Raw genomic sequence first — 19007 nt, 5'->3', positions numbered from 1 at the left:
GTCTTAACATTTGCCTCTTCTGTTTGTAGCTGGAGTTTCTGACCTTCAGGCACTGACTCCATGAGAAGCTCTATGGAAAAAGACAAAATGAATGTCTGATTTGAAGTAGAGATATTTAAGGACAAGACCGTGATTTGAGGATGTTAAAGGAAAAGGATGAGGAATCAGAGCAACAGTCAGCACAGGATCATAGTCAAAAGGCTACAGCTGACAGAAATTATGCTTTTCCTAGAGACCCAAAACTCATGTGAGCATGCCGGTTTGATGTGCTGTAATATAACAACATGAGATAGCAGCTTACGCAGTGCTTAGAAAAGCACCATAATCCTCTTACCGGTGACATAGGAAAAGAGAGCAGATTTATGCTGGAGGGAACTAGGTCTTCTCCCTTTGGAAAGCTTTCCTGAATTGCTTGGTTCATATTTTTCAGCAGTAATAAACATTTTATGCAACTTTGGATTTACGCCTTCTGGAATCATGCGTGGGCTATGCTGGTAGAAATGAAGCATTTTGTTTCCTGAAATAGCTTTGTGGATGCTCCTTTTGTTAGACTGGCTTTGATTGTAAGTCTGTAAAAGAAAAGATAAATCATATGTTGTTGGATTGTTTTTTCACATGATTTGTTCAAAAGTAAAAGAAATCTGAGTGTCTGTCAGGTTTCTCATTATTTTATGTTCCATCATCAAAATGTTTTTTGGAGGTTTTTTTCTGCAAACACAATTAAAACGAAATATGATGCAAGGCCCCGAGAGCCAACCATATTGCGTCTTCCCTCAATATCGCCAGGCAGGTCAACATAATTGCTTGTTCAAGTTCTTGAACTAGTGCCACTGTACAGCTTTTTAGTGTTTGTAAATAGATCAGAAGGCGGCACAGCACCTGACAGAGAAAGAAACACAGTCCTTGCCTGTGGGAATTTACAGTCCGTAAGATACAGGCATGATGTCAATTAGATTACATCAGAAACGAAAAAAGGAGGTCAAGCCAAAAAAAGGCATAAGGTTATTTGTTAATGTCATACATGCTCCAAGTTCTTTTAATTACACTTCATTTTTATTGTGCAACAGAGAAACCAGGACAAAGATGGAGAAACTAAGGAAAGAAACTGGGGGCAAAGAAACAAATATTTCTTGTCCTAATATTCTTCTCTGAGTCTCTCTGACAGGTCACCAATGGAGACAGCACACCCAGTCAGACTACGAGCTCTGAGTGTGATGTTATAGCAGCTACACTCTTCTGAGAGGTGATCTTTGGAAGCCAGGGTTAGAGGACACAGACAGAAGAATATGCTCTCTGAATAAAACGGGAAGAGGTTAACAGCTAGCTCTAATAAACTGTCCCTCAGGCATTCCAACATATATCTTTCTAATCCTAGAACAGGCAGAAAACTCTTTTTATGGGAAAAAAACCATGTATTACCAAACTCATTGCTTAAAAGAACTGTTACTTTGCTGTTACTAAGAAAGGATGTTTCCTTTTCCCTTGTTTCACAGAGCTTGGCCTGATAGGAGCCTGAGAGGCTATGAGCTCCCTGGTGCTTCTTTTTTTTTTTTACTGGTTTAAACCTGCAGCTAACAGCTCCCTCCCAGGCTGATGCACATGCAGCTAAGCTGTCACAAGACATTAAAAATCCCAAAACACAGCACATCATGGAATACAGCCGAATTAGAAAGGTAGACGATCCGTCAGCCGAACGCTCAGGGAAGCCGGGGCATTAGCAGGGTGTAGCCCGTGACGTGCAGCGCACCGCTGAGAGCGAGTGTGCATCCACGTGGGACAGCTGCACCAGGCAGGGAAACGTGGGGAGGCAAGTACTGGAACAGAGTAATAAACACTTCTGTAAAGAAGATTCTTGTCGAAAGGCAAACTTCCAGACCTGCATTTACTAATTTTTCCCGATAAAATGTCTTTAAAAGCTTTATAATTGACTTGAAGTGGTTTGTTTTAAAACAGATTCCCACAAGTTAATACCAGACCATTAATTACTCGGCTGCAAGTTATGTGATGGGGAAGAATCCCCACATTAACAGACCTGGAAGGAGACTCAATCAAAAACAGAAAAAAAACAAACGAAAAATTCCAAACAAAAGAACAACAACAAAAAAACCCCCAAGCAAAATCAAACAAAACCAATATTGTTCGGCAATTGAATTTACTTCATGATCTCAAAAAAACAAAACAAAAAAAAATATTATCCTACCTGGGAGAAGGTTCTGCTTCAAAGATTCCTGAGAAAATCTGAAGATTCCAGTAATCTAACTACTTTAGTTGACACTCAAGGAATTTAAGGGACCATTTTAATATTCCATTACAGAGCAGAGCTTCCAGTAGTAACCAGACTTCATATGCAGCAGGAGAAAATATCTACTTACAAATACCATTCACTTTAATAATTTTTAACTGCCATCCCTTCAAAGAGGCTTTTTTCCTCAGGCAGGACTCTTTGTACCTCCATTTAGAACTAAATGCCTGCTACGTGCAAATTAAACCATAGGCACAACACCGACTGGAATAAATGCAATAATAGGAAGACTCTGACATTCTGGGTTTCAAATTAGCTTACACAGATCTCAGACGTCTCTGTCGTGAATTCTGAACCAACTCAGAACCAACCTCACAAGTAACCCAAACCAGCGAAGAATAAAATCAATTTCAGCCAGTGACGTGCACCCTAAAAATGCCCTGCATTCAAACAGGGGGTACACAATGAAAACGTAAAGATGCAGGTTCACATTATTCTGCCCCCATGCTCACCTAGGAGATGCCAACAGGGACTGCCTTGCCTCCTGCTCCTCCTCCCTCACCCGGGCTGTGCCAGCCTCCTTGGCGCAGGTCCGACAACGGCGTGCCCACGGGATGAAGCCGGGCGGCGTGCCAGCTCGGCTGAAACTCCATCCCCCTGCTCACAACTCACAGCTTAGATTGCCACTGGTACATTAGTTTACCAAGGGCAGCCTGCGCTCAAAGATGATTAATTATACTCCGAGTTGAGTGCTGAGGTTCAGAAATTTAGCAAAAGTAGATTTCCACTTAAGCTGATCTCTTCAGACCTCACACACAAGTCTGCTACCACTAAGCACTTGTCCGAAAGCACAGTGTCGTCAGCGGGTCAGAGCGAGACGCTGCCAGCCCTCCCCCTCGCCGAGCTCCAGCCCTATCTCATCTACACCTTGTTCTGTACCCTTGGCAAAAAAAATAATGGATAAACTGAAATTCAGAATATACATCTACAAAATAAGTGTTACAAAGGGTTCAAGCCCTTCACATCACGGAAGCGCACATATTTTTCGAATATTGTGGGCTACTATACTTACTTGTAGGGGTAGTTAAAATGGTTCTAGGAGTGCTCTGGATTGCTGCGATTTTTAAAAAAATAGTTGAAACATACAAATATAGTATCCTGGAACAGACTAAACAAGTCACTTTGTTTTCCCAGCGAGAAGAAAGCAACTCACCCGTTCCTCCCGCCCTTCGGCGAGGATGACAACGATCCTGCCTCGCCGCCTGCGCCCCGTTCGGCCCATCCTCTGCACAAGGCGAATTGGACTTTTCTGAGCGTCAAAGCAGATGATGAGATCCACTTCTCCGATGTCTAAGCCTTCTTCCCCAACACAGGTAGAGACCAGAGTGTTATACCCACCTTCACGAAAGCGTTTTACCACCTGAATAAGTGATTAAAACTAGATTTAACAGGTTAGCCAAAAGCCCCTTATATACACTTTGCAGGTTTTTTAGGTTCAGACAGAAGTTGAAAAAGTTAATTTATATTTTAAAACTACAAAATTAAGTCTTTCTCAATTTGTCAACTACTAGCTCACAATCAAATGCCACAAGCTAACGTTATCAATGGCAACATATCAACTCTTCAATTCTAAAATAAAGGGGGGAAAAAAGAACACCTTATTCTGACTCCAATCATGTAATTCTTCTAAAACTGATTCTTCCCAACTTTGCAATTAAGTATTTTGGGGCATTTTGAGGGGGAGCTGCATTCTGTGGTAGGGTTTTTGTGGTTGTTTGTTTTGTTTTGTTTTTTTTTTTTTAAACTTTGCTAGATCAAAATTTAAGGATATATCTTATTTTTTCTACATACAAGGAAAAAAAAAAAACCTAAGCAAGTATTTGACTATCTCCCCAGATTTTCAAATATATGTAAGTTAGCAGTTAATATAATGTAAATATATAAAATATTTCTACTTTCACATTCTGTTCAGCGAGTATAATTTTGGATACTCCAAAAGCAATTAAACTATATAGGAACTTACTAATGACACTTTAAAATTCAGTCACTGCCATACAATCGCTATTGATACTCATGTAGTTGTTTACACAATTAATACTCTTTATCACCATTTCCTAATACAAGTCTCATCTTTTCTTTACCTCAAGTTGTTCCTTTTGTGTGAAGCCTTTTGTGTTCTTTCCTGTCGAGTGGCCAACAAACATCATTACTCTAACAGCTGGGCTAAGCCTGGAAAGCATTTCTGCAATTTCTTGCACGCTATCTCGAAACGATGAGAAGATCATCACTCTGGTATCCACAGTGTCTGCAGATGTACTTTCAGCTGTGACCTGATCTGTTTAATTTTGAAAAGCCGGAAAAACATTTTTATGCATCATTTAAAAATAATTGCCAATAAAAAAGTAAGGACAGGTCATCCCACAAGCTACACATTCACAGCTCTCATCTCACTTACTGGGAAGATTTTGTAAAAGCATATCTCATTTTGGTTTTTTTCAAAGAAATTTTATTCAAAAGAAATGTAATTAAAAAAATATAATAAATCTAAGTAAATAAATAATAATAAAAAAAACCACAACCAAAACAGCAGGGAAAACTGGCAATTAGGAGCCTCTCTCGGCCTATTTAGGCCAATATCCCAGAAAATGCTCAAACAATTGCTCTTTGGAATCAAAGCAGTATTCTAATTTTGGAGAATGTACACCAACTATGGTGAGGATGTCTGAGCTACCATTATTAATGTTACTTTAAAAACCTCAGGTTTGATGGCAAGTGTCTTAAAACAAGTTTAAGATGCCTTCTTTCAAAAAGCCTACAATTTGACTTTTAAATCTGCTACTTAAATGTCCCCAGGCCAGCTGAGGTTAGCAATATATAGCAATGAAAACCAGTTACCATTAGTCTAGGATACAGCACGGTAGAACAAAAGAGATGTCGATCAACTTTCTATGATTTACTAGAGCAAGCTATCTCTAGTTCTACAGCTTAGGATCCTCATGACAGCAGAAATGTGCAAGAACTTACCTTGACACTATAATTTGTTGCTCTGAATGATCTCCCATCATAGAATCAGAGCCATTTAGGTTGGAAAAACCTTTCAGAAAATCTAGTCCAACCGTTAACCTAGCACTGCCACGTCCACCACTAAACCATGTCCCTAAATGCCACATCTACACCTTTTTTTTTTTTTTTTTTTTAACACTTCCAGGGATGCTGATCACAACTGATTATCTCTTATTTCAACATCAAAGATATCTTTTCCCTTTTCAAAGAAAAGGGAAAAATAATTGCATTGATACAGAATTTTTTAGCAAGGTGCCTTTGACCAAAACCATGTTTCTTAAGTTATACCATCACAGTTTTTGTCTTTGGGCACTAAGTTTTGGGGTTGTAGGTTTTTTTTCTTTTTTTCTAAACATATAATGGTATCTGCCCTCATGAGCACAAGCAAAAGCTATCTATGCAACACGCAAATCTTGAAGAGTCAGCTTCCACTTAACCAAATACTAAACCAACATGCCCATTACTGCACGCTACAAAGTAAAAACCTACCATGTTAAAAAAACAGACTCTCAAAGGATACAACCGGTATTGTATTGTATATATATGAATATTTGAAATTGGCACAGCTTGCATGCATTACCTAGCCACAGCCCTCAGATCAAGCCAAACAGATTCCCAGCGATAAAGAACTTTTGCACAATTCTCCACAAAACACCTTTATCTCATTAAAAGAAAGGTTAGACAAAGAATTCAAATTCTCAAGACTGAATGTGTAAAAACCTGTTTCCCGAACATCCAAAGAACAGTCACTTGGAGCTTGACAACAGTTTCACACTATGCCTGTAATTCCAGTGTCAACCTGTTCCTTGAAGTTAAAGCATTAAGTGTAACAGGTAAGTATGTGTATATTTCTGACCAACTATCAGAAATTCCAGTTTAGTTTTTAGTTGCATGCATCTACATGCAGAAATGCTTTCAGCAGCTTAAGTCAGAAAGGAGAAACCGAAGCTAACTGTTCTGCCCATTTAAGATGAGCCCGCAGGCAGATTATGAAGATGGCTGCCTCGGGTCAAAACAAATTCACTCTTGAGGCTGACAGCCAAGGAGGTCAGACAAGAGGATCTCCAGAGGTCTCTTCCAACTAGGCTAAATTATTCTGTGATATTGTACTGCACTGTGGAATGGGAGGTCATCTGTCAAATACAAAAACCAGTCCCCAGTGAGGGCCTAGAAATGAAACTGTGCTGTGAATATGATTCAATATTTTTAGCTAGGAACCAGACAATTGCAACACTGATATAATGTGTTCTGCATAATTTGCCATCCAGAGAAGACTGAAAAGCTAAATATTTCATAATAAGTGCAGGTTGGACATATCTTACATGAGTTCATGTTACTCTCCTTCACAATCTTTACACTGAACAACATTATTCTATAGCTATTTTTAGCACAGTCTCATGACTTGAATAGCAATAATGCTCAGTAGCATCTGCCCCTGTACTGTAAAAAAAAAAAAAAAAAAAATATACAGATACACTGCTGCCATTACTTCCTTGACTCACCTAAAGCCAGACTTAGAAAATTCAACACGTTAGCAGCCCATAATCAATCTGACAAGTAATCCAGGTATGGAAGATTAACTGGGAGAAGCTCATTATGCTGAGCCTACATTTCTTAAGGGCTGGCTAGAATGCTATCTTGCACTTACCTGAATTGCTGGTAAGTCCATCTGGCAAAGCAGGGGTGATAGCTACGTGCTCAGGAAGCTCAGACATAACCTGGTTGATCACTAGTTGGAAGTGGTTTAGTTTGCACAAGCAACTTGGCACTACTCCCACAAGTTCTCATGTGAGAGGTTTCATTTCAAATGCAGCAAAAAGAGCTAGCGTTGTTCCCGATACGGCTAATGACTTAGAGGTACTGACACTCTCTGTCTCAAATGTATGGCTTTTCAAGGAAAATGCTCTGCAGAAGTACTTATTTGTTTTGAAAATTACATGGGAATAAACACAATAAGTTATGATGCAGAGTAGTTCAGTAATGCATAATTGGAACAAAGCAGAGTTAAGTTCAGGAGTTTTGTTTGCTTCTGATTTTTTTTTTTCCCTAGAAATACTACACACTTGCATGGGTTCCTGAAACAAATGCTGCATGTATTTTCCACTGCTCATATAATGACTAAGGCTTTTATTTCAGACCCTTCTGATGGAGCAAAGATACATGCAATTATGCCTGGAATCCTAATAAGTACTCAAATTTTTGTTGACAGACTCATGACAAATTCTTGTCTGGAGGAGGGAGAAATCAGGACATGGGTGCGTACTCTATTCAGCCAGAGTCCAAAACCAGAAATTAGGGTGTAACTACTTGTGTACATGTGAATTTAGAGTTTACTTGCAAGAAACAGGGATTAAGGGTAGAAATACAGGTTTGGGGTTATTGCTCAAAAGGTATCACCAGAGACACCACGACACAGTGAATAAGGCGGCAAATAAATAAATTCAGTGTCTCACTATTTCTGTCTACTGCCCGGTGCATTTGGTTTGGAGATACACAAGCTCTACAGGAGACACAAGCTGGAGCTTACTACATTCCCTAGGTTACTAGAATAGCTCCAACTCTGTGATCAGTCTATGAATTGTAAAGTGCTTTCTGACCTTGCTTTGAGGACTGTTTTTTTGTACTTGCTTGAAAAATTAACTACATGCATTGAGAGAACTACATTCAGGACTCTGCATTATATCCCCCACGGCCTTGCCTTGCACATTAGTTACGAGGATAAAGAAGGTTACAGGGAACAGGAGCAAGGAAGGACAGCAAGAAAGCCGAACACACCTAGCTCAGGATATAACCAAATGTGGTACCATAGCTCACCAACTATGCCACAAAATATTATGCATTTCTTCTTTCACAATTACTGTAATTTTGCATTTATAACAGTAAATATTTACGGTTCATGTCTACTCACTTCAGAGGTTCATGCACACAGACACAAAACACAAAATCAAAATATTTGTATATTAATTACCTGTTAGTAATATTAAAAGACATGTCTGACCAACATTGCAAGGTAAAACATATCTGATGGGATTCATATGACAGCAAAAATCCATGCTATCAAAAGAAGATGGAAGAGTGTTAAATATAGAACACAGTTAAAATAACTCCAGTACAGAATACAGAATTTGAAAACAAAAGGAATAGCTTAGAAAGACACCGTTACAGGAAACAAGACAGTGGCATGGACAGAGGCAGGGAGGACAGAAAGAAGTATGAATGGAAAGGGGGGTGGAGGGGAGAAGTGATTTGATTAAGTGAATTTGGACATATTCTAAACTAACAAACCCAGAAATGACGAAACTTAAAGTCGCCTACTAGAAAGCAGCCATCATTTAAAGTGTATTCTGAGAATCAAGCATCTAAGATAAGAAAAAGAAAACCCCAAACCAAAAACAAAATGGAAGGACAGGTCAGAAATCATCAGAACTTCACAGAGCACAATGATCCAAATAGACACGGAAAAAAGTAAAGAAGCTGCAAAAACAATTAGTTACTGATATCGCCATTCCAAAAGCAGCAACTGGATCAAAAAGCTGAAATTTCCTAATTCCAGAGACATCTGAACGATTCAGAATACTTTGTTTCATAGTCTCAATGCTACCGTATGACATATTTTTGTTCTCCATTTCAGTCAAGATGAAAAAAATGAGACACGGATGAATGCAACTGAAGGTTTTAAACTTCAAATTGATGCCTTAGAGTTTGTCATTCTTTGCAACAGGCTGGATAACAGCACTTTTATCCTTAAGCTCCATAAATATGTTGCATGTAACTGCAGGAGGTAATGGTAGCACTGCACTGAGTGATGGTCTCCAGAACAAATTCTGTGACCATGAAAATCTTGAGACATAGTAGCACTAGGAATGAGTTTACTATCACTATTTTTTATATAAACTGTTCTAACAGCTTAAATCAAATGAATAATAACTTATAGAATGTTTTTTTCTTAAAGTAGTGTTATGGTATAGTTCTTCTGAAGAGGACTTTTCCATACAAAACATATACAAACATACAGAACAATAAAGAAGCACTTGAACAAATTAGGAAATAAATTTGGTAGGATATTATTTGTTTTCATCCACAGGTTCAACTGTTCAGATATTTTTTCTTTGACTTGCTACTTACCAGAACATCCCTTTTTCCAGGATTTGAAGTGTTCTATTACAATTTCCTCCAATTTCTTTAATTTTGGATGGCTATAGAAAAATTCCTTTTTATTTTCAAACACTGAAATGGAAATAAAGCAATTAAAGATATAACTAAACCTGCAACAAGTATGAAGGTTTAATGAACATTTCCTCCCATTATCATTATGAGTCAGACATCCAAATTCCTGACATCAGCTCTAATTGCATTGACCTAAACAAATTAGTAAACTACTTACAGAAGTACATTTGTTAAACCAAGTTTTTTTAGAAAGCATTGTTACTTTTGTTACAGTCAGACTATAAAAGATATTCAGTCAAATATAAATATATTTTAACCTTTCATCTTCACTCAAATTAATAACTTCAAATATAGATAACATGTTTGAAGGTAGCTAAAACCACTGAGGAAAGGTAGACAGATAGGTAAAAGTCTGAGGAAAACAAACTGGAATCAAAAACATACCAGCCACGTGTATCACAATGAGTAGCTTCCTGCCTCTACAAACTATGCAGAGGTATGTGTTTTGTTTAAACAGAAAGCAAATATTCTGTCCCTAAAAAGGAAATACTGACCTGTTCCATTCTTGCAAACATTTCCATTTGCTGAAGCCGCAGATGTGTCTGAAACCATGTCTCTAAGCTGCTGATACAGCTTCATGAAGTCTTCATTACGAGCAAGTTCATTCTTTGTACGAGTTAATCCTTTGTAAAAAGTTGAAATACTTTAGTATTTAATCTCCCGAGCAAGTATCATTTTTGCTGCCTTTGGACAAGCTTTCTCAAAAGTAGCAAGTTCCTTTCGAGAGCCAAGAGAAACGTTAGCTTTAGAAAATGTAATAAATATTGCTTTGCGCCAATACTTCTTTAGGGAAGATGCCATTACAGAATTCAAACGTGAAAAATATATGTACAGACAGAAGCCTGGTTCTGCAGGTAAACTAAAGTTTTACATCAACCATTTAGCACTAGAAAGGCCATCCAATCCAGAAATGAGGGCAGCAGGGCGCTGGCCCAGGCTGCCCAGAGCAGCTGTGGGTGCCCCATCCCTGGCAGTGCCCAAGGCCAGGCTGGATGGGGCTGGGAGCAGCCTGGGCTGGGGGAGGGGGGGGGGGGGGGTCCCTACCCACGGCAGCAGGGGTGGGACTAGATGATCTTGAAAGGTCCTTCCAGCCCAAACTATCCTGTGACTCCATGAAATGCTGCCAAGCTACTCAAAGAGGAGGGAACCTAGACTAAAAGCTAAATATAAGAAGTTTCTTGAATGATTTCACGTTGGTGTTGAAAAGAATTTTTTTCTGCTCAAACCAGAAACCAAACTGATCAGAACACCAGCACAGAAGATCTATTTATTAGAACTATTTTCCATTGATCATTTTTCAATAGCAGACAGGGATTTAAGGAATCTGAGAAGCTTGGAAATACATGAAATACTCTCCGCTACCCAGGTCTAACAGAACTATACCATCAGAAATGTAAAAATCTGCATGCACGAAAGGAATAAATTGTAAAAATGTCAAAAACATAAAATTAAATGAGAAATTATTAGTACATGTATACTATAAAAACATATCCTATAGATATTCTATAATATGAAGCAAGCACTGTATGCTTTTGGTTCAGACGTAGGATGAAGCAGTGTCATTTTAATCAAGCAGGGCTGCAGGCAGGCTAGCTTTTCTAAGTTAACACACAGTCACACAGCTAAGTGTAAACCAAAACAAAGCAAGAAACCTGACAGCCACATGGATGAAAAGCCAGAACCTTCCCTTCCCACATCCAGTGTTTAAAAAGCTTGCAGTTGGATTGACATTGCCATGTTGAAACTTGTCCCCTCAAAAAAGGTATCAGCACCAAACCAGGTCTTCCAGATAGCAATGACAACCCAACAGGTCTAAAAATGGCCATGGAGAGTTGCAAAAGACACATAATCGTTAGTGGTAGAACGAGGAAAATGAGACAAGGCCAGAACAGAAAATATTATTGCCTCGCTGTATGAATTCATGCTGTATGCAGATTTGGAATAGTGTGCACTGTTGTCTCATTCGAGAAAATGAGAAGAGGTACAGAGAAAGGCAGTAACAGCTTTATATGTTGCTTTGTGAGCACAGAAGATGTTGCACAGCTGGGATAGAACTTCCAGTGTGATGTATCTAATTCTGTAATCCTCTGGCAAAGACGCTCCAAACTCACGCATATATGAGTTTTGCTATAGGGGGGCGAATTGCTTTACAAGACCAAACGATTTCTCAGTGTAAATTGTTTAATGGTTATTCTCCATCTCTCCAGAAATGCTACTGCCACTTACTCTGCGTTCTGTTTGTTCCTTATTTTTTTCAGAACTGCTGCCATATAGACGTATTTGCTTTCCCAAAGATACTCTATCTTTAACATTGTGCTAACATATTTCCAACAGGGATGGGGGGGAACAAAATACTAATTACATCTGCAATCCATCTGTTACATAAGCTCTTTTGGGCACAGTTAGCTGTACAGATGAGGTGAATTAAATGAGAGTGAGTGAACACAAAAGGAAGGATGTTTCTGAAGATATTTCACCTTTTGATCCGTCCATAATTCCACAAAGGTACATAAATAACGATCGTACTCCCATTTGCAGCAGCAGCTCATAACCATGATATAAACTGATAGAAAGTGCAAAATCCCCTTCAATTATGCCTTGATGTATTTCCTTTAAAAAGAAAAGAGTCATCATTAAATTAGGAAGTTGATAAGCAGCAGGAATCATACTGCCATTCTTCTGACAAAAATAAGATTGACATCTAAAAAAGAGCCAAAGCACAAACTAATGCACAGTGAGTAGTCTATCTATCAAAACCTTCAGGAAACAGGTTACACAATTCTTAATGATCAATGAAGGCAATCTTTTTCCACCTCCAGTGTTCTCCCTAAAATACTTGTAATATCTACCAAGATTAGCTCATTACTTTCCAATGCAGCAATACTCAAGATCTGACAGCGAAACCATCAATCAGTAGCTGGGCAAAACAGGACATTTCTAGCATGTCTACCCAGGTTACAAAACTGAAGCCAGGAAAGTTGGCTTGCCTACTGTGAAGTGCATTTCCTAATGTTCTTTTTAAGGTACTCAGTCTTTTTTTGTCTTTTCTTTCTAGATAATGTTCTTTGTAAAGTTTGCAAAATTTGAACACTCCATGACAATTTACAGATAAATAGAAGCACTGATGTAGTTCTGAGGGGAAAGTATAAGATTGTAATTACTGACTGCCAAGTTAAGTTCTCAAAAAAAATTCAGTTTGGAAATTGAGTTCTTCAACTTTTCCTTAACTTTCCTATATTAGCATCAAGAAAGGTCGAACAAGTAAGCATATTTTATTCCAGGGCTAAAAGTAGAATGTTACAAAGGAAATTAACTTAAAATGTATCAGGAAACTTTTTATTCTATTTCTTTCTTTATTATTCACTACTTTAATAACATGAAATAAAGACATTTACCATATTTTTTGAAGAAGGGTTTTTTCTATATTGATCTCTTGCTAGAATTATCTGGTACTTTGTAAGGCTGGGAATATCCCGTCTTGCTAAAACTCCTATTTTAATCAGGCGTCCAGCAAATGTTTCTAGCACCTGCAAAGAAAACACAGAAGTATACAAAAGATGTGAAGGTATGTATTCAGCCCCTTGAAGTAGTTTTATTTTTACAGCTCTTACACAACAGAACACAAGCAGTTCATTTATTTTATTTGAAACATTGGATTTTTCAAAACAAACTACACTGGTTTCTAAATAATTTGTCATTGTACCACATGACAACGCAGTGCTTAGCCTCACCGTAAGGTTCTCCATTATTAGGATGTTTCTAGGCTTATTTACAGATTTTTTTTTAAGACCAGTAGAACTATTAAAACTCAGTTCCCTAAGGATTTGTGCCCTCCATTCTACAGACAAACATCCTCCTGCCCCCAAGAAAACCCCATATCCATCAGATAACTAGGAAGTGGAAACACAGGCTGTGCTTTTATAATCGCACAAGTACTGACCCAGCAGAGAGGAAACGAAAGAGACGTGTAACCAGATACTGAACTCATGCTGCAGCTCCCACTCACTAGTAACCCCTAACCTGAATGGCATTTCAGTCTCAGGAAACCTGTATTCATCTTTGAGAAGTCTAAATTACTGCAGGTGGAGGACCAGCCAACAGGTTAGCAAGTTGTGTGTGGAAGGGATAGGAGTCGGGAGATGTGAGCAGAGTGGAATGAGCATCCGGCAGATGGGCCTGGCACAGCAGCGTGCCCCATTTCTTTCGGAAGCTGTGCCAAAAGACAATTTGTTTTCATACATCACATGTATCTGCTTTCCACATCTGTGAAACAGGGAAAGTGAACTGCACTAATTCATCTTAATCCTGTTTTTCCTCTGTTTGTTTCTCAGCCTTAGGTGGTCAGAATTTTTTTCATAGACTTAGTTTTGCATGAGCGCTAACTCTGTAATAATTGGAGTAATCAGATTTGTTCTACAAAAACTACTTACAATCTGTTGGCCCACTTGGCTAGTAGCACCAAGAACATCTTGGTGCAAAATAACAAGTTTCTCCAGAGGCAGGCTTGGTTTCGTTTGCCAGCAGATGGTTCCCTTACATGCATGCAGTGTTCCCCAAGTCTTCCAGGCATTTTAACACCGGTTCAGCAGAACGACACTAAGAAGGCTATAGCATAACAAACACCTAATCCCTTTATTGCTGGTCTTTCAGCCCTCTGAAGATCAGGTACAACTGAACCAACAGAAACAGGTATAACTTTCAGGCCTCGCACAATACTGAACTAAGTACCTCTTCAGCTTGCAAAGACAAAATGCCCTAAACAGGAAGAGAAAGACAACCGTAAAAGTAAAATGCGTGTTTATACACTAAGTAACAACACTCCATTTGTCCTCGTCACACACGTAGTGTATGCTGGGCTTTTAGAGCCTGTTAGGATGCACAAATATTAGTAACAACCACAGTCTACTCATACTACCCTGGCAATACAGTGGCAGCTTAGTAACTTTGATTATTTTATAATATGGTATTCCTTTAGCTTCTTACTCTGCATACAGTGCCTATATGGCATTAAATGGCCAATCCTGAGAAAAAGGGTGGGAATAATTGCCACTGTCAACTACAGTGGCATCAATCCCCCAAAGAATCAAAAAGGCAAAGAAAACTTTGGAAGGGTGAAGGAAAACTTGCAAAAGCACCATCGAAACTGGGGAAACAATGGGCTGGGGAATTTCCACACTGCCCACTCCATGCCTGCAGGTCTTTCAAAAACAGCTAGTTGGAGTCAGCAGGCTAAGCAGATTACAACAGATAAAGGCTGCTGACAATAGAAACAAAGCCTAAATTCTGAATGCTTTGGGGCATCTTAGGTTGCTCCTCTTCCTTGCTCTGGGCCTTCAGAATGGGATACCACGTCTCGGGCAGCTTGCTGCTTTTAGTTCAGCTCACCTGCTCGCGCCTAGAGGCGATGCCCACAGGAGCAGGGACGAGGGCAGGATGATGCTGAGCAGCACTGCCTGCTCCAGGTCTCCTGGGGCAGTAGATGCCAGACCAGCTGTGCGGGCCAAAGAGCCCCAAGGCACTTCCAACCCTCATCTTCAGGTTTACCTTTACCTACAGGGAGCCTGGGTCACTGCCTCACACGGCTACCGGGGCAAAGCGAAGCACAGTCAAGAGACCTCCATCTTGAAGCATTCCTTCTAATTAACACAAATGGATTACTTAGACCAAACAAACAACTAACACTAGTAACTCCAACAAGTGAACACCAACAGAAAACTACACTATTGCTAGGAATTTCCAGAGGAAAAGAAAATACAAAGAAATCAAATAATCTTTTCTTAAAATACAGTCAAGAACATCCACCAAGCCACTTAGAAGTCTAAATGCATAAGAAATTAATATCTCATATTTGGTTTAGTTTTAAGAGTTTAAAATTCAAAACTTCCTTTTACCAAACAGTTTGTTTTTGAATCTGGCCTATATCTGACAAGTCAATTTTAAAAGGACAGAAATAGAAATGTTTGTGCCAGCTTATAAAAAAAAAGTATTTCTAAAAATATAAATAAATGTTGACCATGCAAGGGATAACTCAGTGTTCATTTTAATGGGATGCCACTGAAATAGCTCTTTACCCTCCCACCAAACTCTAAACAGTTGGACATGAGGACACTTGAAATGCTGAAGACCAAGTTTAAACTATGTCTTGTGTAGTAGAAAAGAAGTCAGTCTCTGAACACAAATATGTTTCTCTAGAAAAAAAATTAATTTTTTCATTAAAAAGTAATGCCCACATAAGTATAATAGTTCAGCACTGGTTTATTATTTCCTATAATTGTTGCATAGCTTTTTAAAAAGATATCTCCATTACACGTAATTTTATGTTTCATCCCTTGACCTAGTTTATAACATGTAAGAAAATTATATTGTCACTGTTTGCTCATTGTACACCCCTGTCTGATTTAATCACCTTCTGCAAAACAAACCAAGGAAGACTATTATAGAAGACAGCAGGATCCAGTCACCTGGAGCTTCAAAACTAATAAGGAACAGCAAACATAACCTACTTAGAAGAGACACAGAAACAAGCACTACTCAGAGTAATTACATTTATCTTGCCTCCGTACCTTTATTTTTAATTAAAAAGATAATACTTCTAGAAAGTCTCCTCAATCTTTCCAAAACACTTAAGCCTTATGTTATCCATTTAAAAACAGAACTGTAGAACTAATTTAAATTAACCGCTTACTAGGACTCACGGCTTCTGCTAACTCACTAAATAGAGTTCAGGAAGATGACAGGTTTCCTACCAATATATAACAGACAACGTGGCAAAGTTGTTGCGTACTGCACTAAACTTGACAAGAACACAGAGGTTTTTGCTGAACAAGGTATCTTCCACAGCAAATCATGCTGCTTTTGTGAAGCATGTACCTGAGATTAGCTTAGGACCTGCCATTTGGAGCTACAACATTAGCTGAGGACCACCATGAGCATTACAAGCCGAACTGGCAAGGCAAAGAACCGTTACCGTTTCATCTACACCCCACTAAAAAACCCTGCTATTAATCTCTTTTCTCTTGGCACAGTAAAAAACAAAGGCTCTAAAGAAATGACCCGGCCTAATTATTTTACTGCAGATTTGCAAGCCTTCTTTACCAAAGAAAACCAAGAAATCTGCCACACATAAATAACTGCTTGTATTCCTTTTTTTTTTTTTCAGAGTGGAGAAGGAGGGGGTTGAGAGAATCCAGCCACTAAGCAGACTGTATCTTCACAAAACAGAGGCTCAGGAGGTCCACTTCTATCCACAGGAAAGGTTAAGCGCCAGAAGCTCTCCACAGCACACCCAGCCTCAACTGATACACCTGACTGTTTGGTTTTTTATACAGTCACACTGTACTTAAATAGAGCTGTCACCTCCCTTCATCTCCTTTCCCTGCTCTCCCAACTCACCCAGCTCCAGCCATCTTCAGTGCCCAACAGACCACAGAGACCTTTCAAACGTGCTGGGGCAGACGCAGAATTGGTGTGCAAGAAGATGAGACTACATTGTGTGGTGGTGAGGTACCATCACACCTACAGGTGTGCGAGAATGTGAACACAGACCACCGACACAGTGGCCTGCCTTAACAAGGGACCACTAAAACCAAGGGCATGGAAGCAACTCAAGCAACTCCAGAACTCAAAGATTTGTGCTGTGGCTGTGCACCACATGGACATCACACTGTTACCACTCTGTTCCAGATTTTCAAGTTTTCAAGAAAGAGGGTGAAGGAAGACAAGAAAGGGAAAGAATCACCTTCTTCCAGGCTCTGGCCCCACCACCCACAGCTGGAAAACCAGCTCAGAAGGTGTATCTATCACAAGTCTTCACAACAGAGTTGTGATCATACTGTCTGAGGGGAGAGCAAAAACTTTTCAGGAAGGCGTGAATGCAGCCAGGGCCTTCTACAGCTCCAGGGAACAGCAGCCCCAGTGAAGGTCAGATGAAGATCTAGAGCATTCATTGTTTTGTTTTAGGACTGAAAATAGAAAGGTTTGGGTTTCACAAACCATGCTATCTTGAGACGTGTCAGTGCGGAAAACCTGATGTTCCTGAAAGTAACTTCCAGAAGGAAGTCCCAGTAACAAACCATGTTTAGTCACTGCCAACCGTAACTGCAGGCTTAGTGAGAGGATTTTGAGAATCCATCAAAAATGAAAGCACCTGGGGTCACAGAGCCCAGCAGCGATAGGAGAACAGGCCAGCCCCAGGGCGGTATCTCACGGATGAGCTAGGGCAGCATATGGGTATTCTTTACCTGACTAAAGAAAACTTTCAGGCCCACAAAGTACATAAAGTTTGTACTTTAAACATAAACATTTGATGAAGCCTCTCAAACCATAGTATAGTACATCAAAGAAGGGAAGGAGGACAACTATCAACAGAAAAAAAGTATTTGGGTTTCTGACAGGGAAGGCAACAGAGAAAGGCATTTGGAGCTATGACTAGTGCTCACTTTTAGTTATTCTCCCTGTAAAACTTCAGAGCCATGACAAACAAACTCTAAACAAGAAAGAGGAAAGTGCTATTTTGTGTAAGCTTTCTACTGACATTTTCTTATCTTTCCAATAACGAAAATAAAGCAGCAGGGACACAGCAGGGCGCAGTGTTTCTGAGGTGACCTTATAATTCTCCAGAACCAATACTGATCAGCCTAGTAATGATCTTGGCACCTCTGAAAGTTTTGTTGTCAAGTTTATATTAACTCATTCAGACACTTCACAGTCTTCCCGCTCTCCAGGAGCCTGTTACACACTGGACCTATACCATTCTTCCCTGGAGGCTGGTATTCATCAAAAAGATATAACACTTTGTCCTCTTCTAGCACCTTGGTTTTCTCCTATTGCAGCATTTTCATTTCTTAAAAGTTACAAAAAAAGGTCTACACAGTTTTTACTTTTCAACTAATTTCACCAAGAACATTTTTACTCTTTCACTTGAGAGTTTATAAGTGGCTCTTCTATATCAATATGCCACCCAGTAAATGTCATCGCTTAGCCATCAGATAGAAAGAAGCACCCTACCGAGGATGCTTCGTAGTCTCAACTTGCAAGACTGAATATTTATTTTTCTTATATATGCAGAGATATAACCTGCCAGGAAAGCACAAAGAATACAGCACTACCAAAACCACGTTATTTCAAGAGTGACTATTTATTAGCCAGCAGTCACAAACAAAATTAACAAGTTAGTGGGGGAAAAACATACAACAGAAATTAGCTTTGCTCAAATCCAGTAACAATCAGTTACTCTATTATCTGAGCTGACAGCAGCATCTAGACACAGCCCACCATACATCTTCAGTACTCTATAAAATGTAGTCCTTTGTACATAATTTCTAAGCATATCACAAACCAAAGACAAAAAAAAAAAAAATACACACACAGTAATTCCTGCAGGTGGATCTTTAAAATAGCATCCTAAACTCCTATCAGTCTCTCTCTCACAGGTAGCCAGTCAGTACTCTGGCATTTCTCACACAGAGAAATTTAG

At 39.2% G+C, this 19007-nt stretch overlaps 1 protein-coding gene across 4 annotated transcripts in view; it reads right to left on the bottom strand.

The window, feature by feature from the left end:
• The window catches only part of FANCM (FA complementation group M), a 75903-nt gene that overhangs the window by 35095 nt on the left and 21801 nt on the right, over nt 1–19007 (bottom strand). For all 4 annotated transcript variants that reach the window (XR_008733041.1, XM_055715153.1, XM_055715154.1 and 1 more), the window contains exons 5-11: nt 12928–13059; nt 12010–12142; nt 10027–10155; nt 9431–9532; nt 4384–4577; nt 3456–3662; nt 335–569 (exon numbers count right to left, since the gene is read on the bottom strand). Coding sequence is in view for 3 of the 4 variants with exons in the window: in XM_055715153.1 (XP_055571128.1) it covers nt 335–569; nt 3456–3662; nt 4384–4577; nt 9431–9532; nt 10027–10155; nt 12010–12142; nt 12928–13059 (1132 nt within the window). In the remaining variant the exon portion in view is untranslated. The remainder of the gene's footprint in view (nt 1–334; nt 570–3455; nt 3663–4383; nt 4578–9430; nt 9533–10026; nt 10156–12009; nt 12143–12927; nt 13060–19007) is intronic.

The sequence above is a fragment of the Falco cherrug genome, chromosome 7 (genome assembly GCF_023634085.1).
Source record: "Falco cherrug isolate bFalChe1 chromosome 7, bFalChe1.pri, whole genome shotgun sequence".
Lineage (NCBI taxonomy): Eukaryota > Metazoa > Chordata > Aves > Falconiformes > Falconidae > Falco > Falco cherrug.
Note: the sequence above shows the minus strand (reverse complement) of the source record. Positions and strands in the feature narration are given on the sequence as shown.